Genomic DNA, 2,500 nt, shown 5'->3' with positions numbered 1-2,500 from the left:
CATTTCATCAAGGTCTAGGCTACAATTCTCCACTGCAGGTTGATATGTTGACAACACTATTGTCCACATGTAGTACGACTGCAGATTTCGTGGCTTTTGTCTTTTTGGTTAGGAAACCATGTTGTTCGCTTTGTTTTTTTTGTTTGTTTTTTTTAAAAAGAGGGCCGCCAAGGAGAAAATTGTCCCGGTGGGAAAAGGCCTCCCACTCCGTCCCTGCCCCGAGTCCCCCTCCGCTTGTGCTGCGCATGTGTGAAGCGCATTCATTTTCACCCTCTTGACATTATAAGATGTGGACATGTGTATCTAGCCTACTTCACCACAAGACGCGGTAGAGACATAACCCAAGTGAAATAAATTTAGTTTTAGTGATCCACCGCTGATAGGCTAGTGTTGAAATTGCTCTGTTGTGTTCCTGAGCTCTAGAAAGTAGGTAATGGAATTGACACGTTCCGTACGGCGCTCTATATATGTGCTACACGTTTTGGCCTATTGCGTGCTGTTTAACAAGTTCATTTACATAGGCAATTCACAAATATGTTCAGCTTTGTTCAGTTTCATATTAGGCCTACTGGTATTTTGTAACATTAAGTAGGCCTATTTTAAAATGAGCTAATATAATTTACTGACTAATTGCGGTCATTTTTTGTCAGACATTTTGTCCGGTCACATTTTATTTTGCCGGTCATTCATCCCAGTATCCGGCAGAAATTTGCGCATCTGTGGTGTTCTAGGTTCGTGGTACACTCACATTGGGAAACGAGATGATAGGTGAAAATAGGCGATGACAGATTTTTTTTTCAATTATTTTTTTTCAATTTTTTTTCATTTTTAGGCTATATGGTGATATATATCGCTATCGTGATATAAAATAAAACATATCGTGATATATGATTGTTTCCATATCGCCCAGCCCTATGTGTGTGTGTGTGTGTGTGTGTGTGTGTGTGTGTGTGTGTGTGTAGACCTGAGGGTCCTTGGTGAGGCAGTCTGGAAGTGTGAAGGAAACAATGCCCTGAACTTTGGTGTTACACACCAGTGGACCTCCAGAATCCCCCTGAAGACACACACACACACACACACAAGCAAGCAGGTACGCGCGCGCGCACACACACACACAGATACACACACCGAAGAGAGATTATTTGAAGATTATTATACAGGTACATGCATGCATATGAAGATGATTACAATACACCCCCTTTCATGCTCCCTCCACCCCCCCCCTCTCTCTCTCTCTCTCTCACACACACACACACACACACACACACACACACACACACACACACACACACACACACGCACACGCACGCACACACACACACACACACACACACACACACACACACACCTGGCAGAATCCTGTCTCTCCGTTGTTGGTGCTGCTGCACATCATGTGTTTGCTGTTGTAGTGCCATTGCCATCTGTCTTTACACTTCAGCTGGTTCACCACGCTCACCGGCACCTCCCTCAGGACGCTCTCGGTACTGCTGCCAGGACGCTTCCTTCCCCAGCCGGCTACCCAGCACCGCGCTCCGGCCGGTACCAAGCCGTCGTCTCTGGGCAGAGCCATCACCCTCACAGCCTTGCTCAGCTGGGCCTTCCTCTTCAGCTGAAGGGGACACACACTCCATATCAGCAAACATAGGCTTTGTCTCAAATCATGCACTTCGGTCAGTGCACTGACAGTCAGTGCACTGTGCAGTGTCGTGGAAAATTTGAGCACTATGCACTGTGCCCTCACTGGAAGTGACGTCGGAGCATGGCATTAGCTCGTCAAAATATTGTTTGCCTACTGTTTACAATACAATGCACAGCGTCTGGTGCTCGTATTTACATTTCCTTCATCCCAAAGGGCAACAATCACTCATACAATACTTGGGTTGGCATGAAAAGGTTGGTGTCCCAGCAACATTACTCACAGAATTAGAAGACTGTTGGCCCAGGGCGGTTGTTAGCCCTATTTTAGGGGGGCTTTAGCCACTAGTTTGACGCCCTCTCGGTACTTCCGTGATATGTCACATGGTAATCAAACATTTCAAACAAGCGACTTAGGGTTAGGGTTAGGTTAAAGTGGTGGTTCGCTATTTTAGACATTAAGCCATATTTGTGTGACTTCTGGGGTGAAGTAGAGATGTTCTCATCACAATTTTGACATTTGGTGCTGAGCGGAGCATTTGGGTATTCAAGACTGCAGTCCCCCACCTTTACATTGACTCCAATGAAGCACTCAAGCAATCGATCATAAAATGGCATTACACTTTTGTTTGCAGAGACATGAAACTCACCGAGTGGTCAGAGGTGGGCAGCAATATGTTGGCTCGAAAATCACCCCGAAATACGCTTCCAGAGAAGATAAATTATCATTATTGTCCGTCTTCATTGATTGTATTGGTTTGACTAGTATTACTCCACGCGACCGGAAATGGGTTTACGTTACTATCTATAGTTTGTATGCAAGCTATAGTTTTTGTAGCCAGTCCCACTCAAAGATAGCCGTTCT

At 45.3% G+C, this 2,500-nt stretch overlaps 1 protein-coding gene across 1 annotated transcript in view; it reads right to left on the bottom strand.

The window, feature by feature from the left end:
• Positions 1-2,500, bottom strand: part of LOC134461462 (granzyme B(G,H)-like) — an 8,236-nt gene that overhangs the window by 2,510 nt on the left and 3,226 nt on the right. The window contains exons 4-5 of the mRNA XM_063214393.1: positions 1,349-1,609; positions 965-1,054 (exon numbers count right to left, since the gene is read on the bottom strand). Coding sequence (XP_063070463.1) covers positions 965-1,054; positions 1,349-1,609 — 351 coding nt within the window. The remainder of the gene's footprint in view (positions 1-964; positions 1,055-1,348; positions 1,610-2,500) is intronic.

Source organism: Engraulis encrasicolus, chromosome 13 (assembly GCF_034702125.1).
Source record: "Engraulis encrasicolus isolate BLACKSEA-1 chromosome 13, IST_EnEncr_1.0, whole genome shotgun sequence".
NCBI classification, from domain to species: Eukaryota; Metazoa; Chordata; class Actinopteri; order Clupeiformes; family Engraulidae; genus Engraulis; species Engraulis encrasicolus.
Note: the sequence above shows the minus strand (reverse complement) of the source record. Positions and strands in the feature narration are given on the sequence as shown.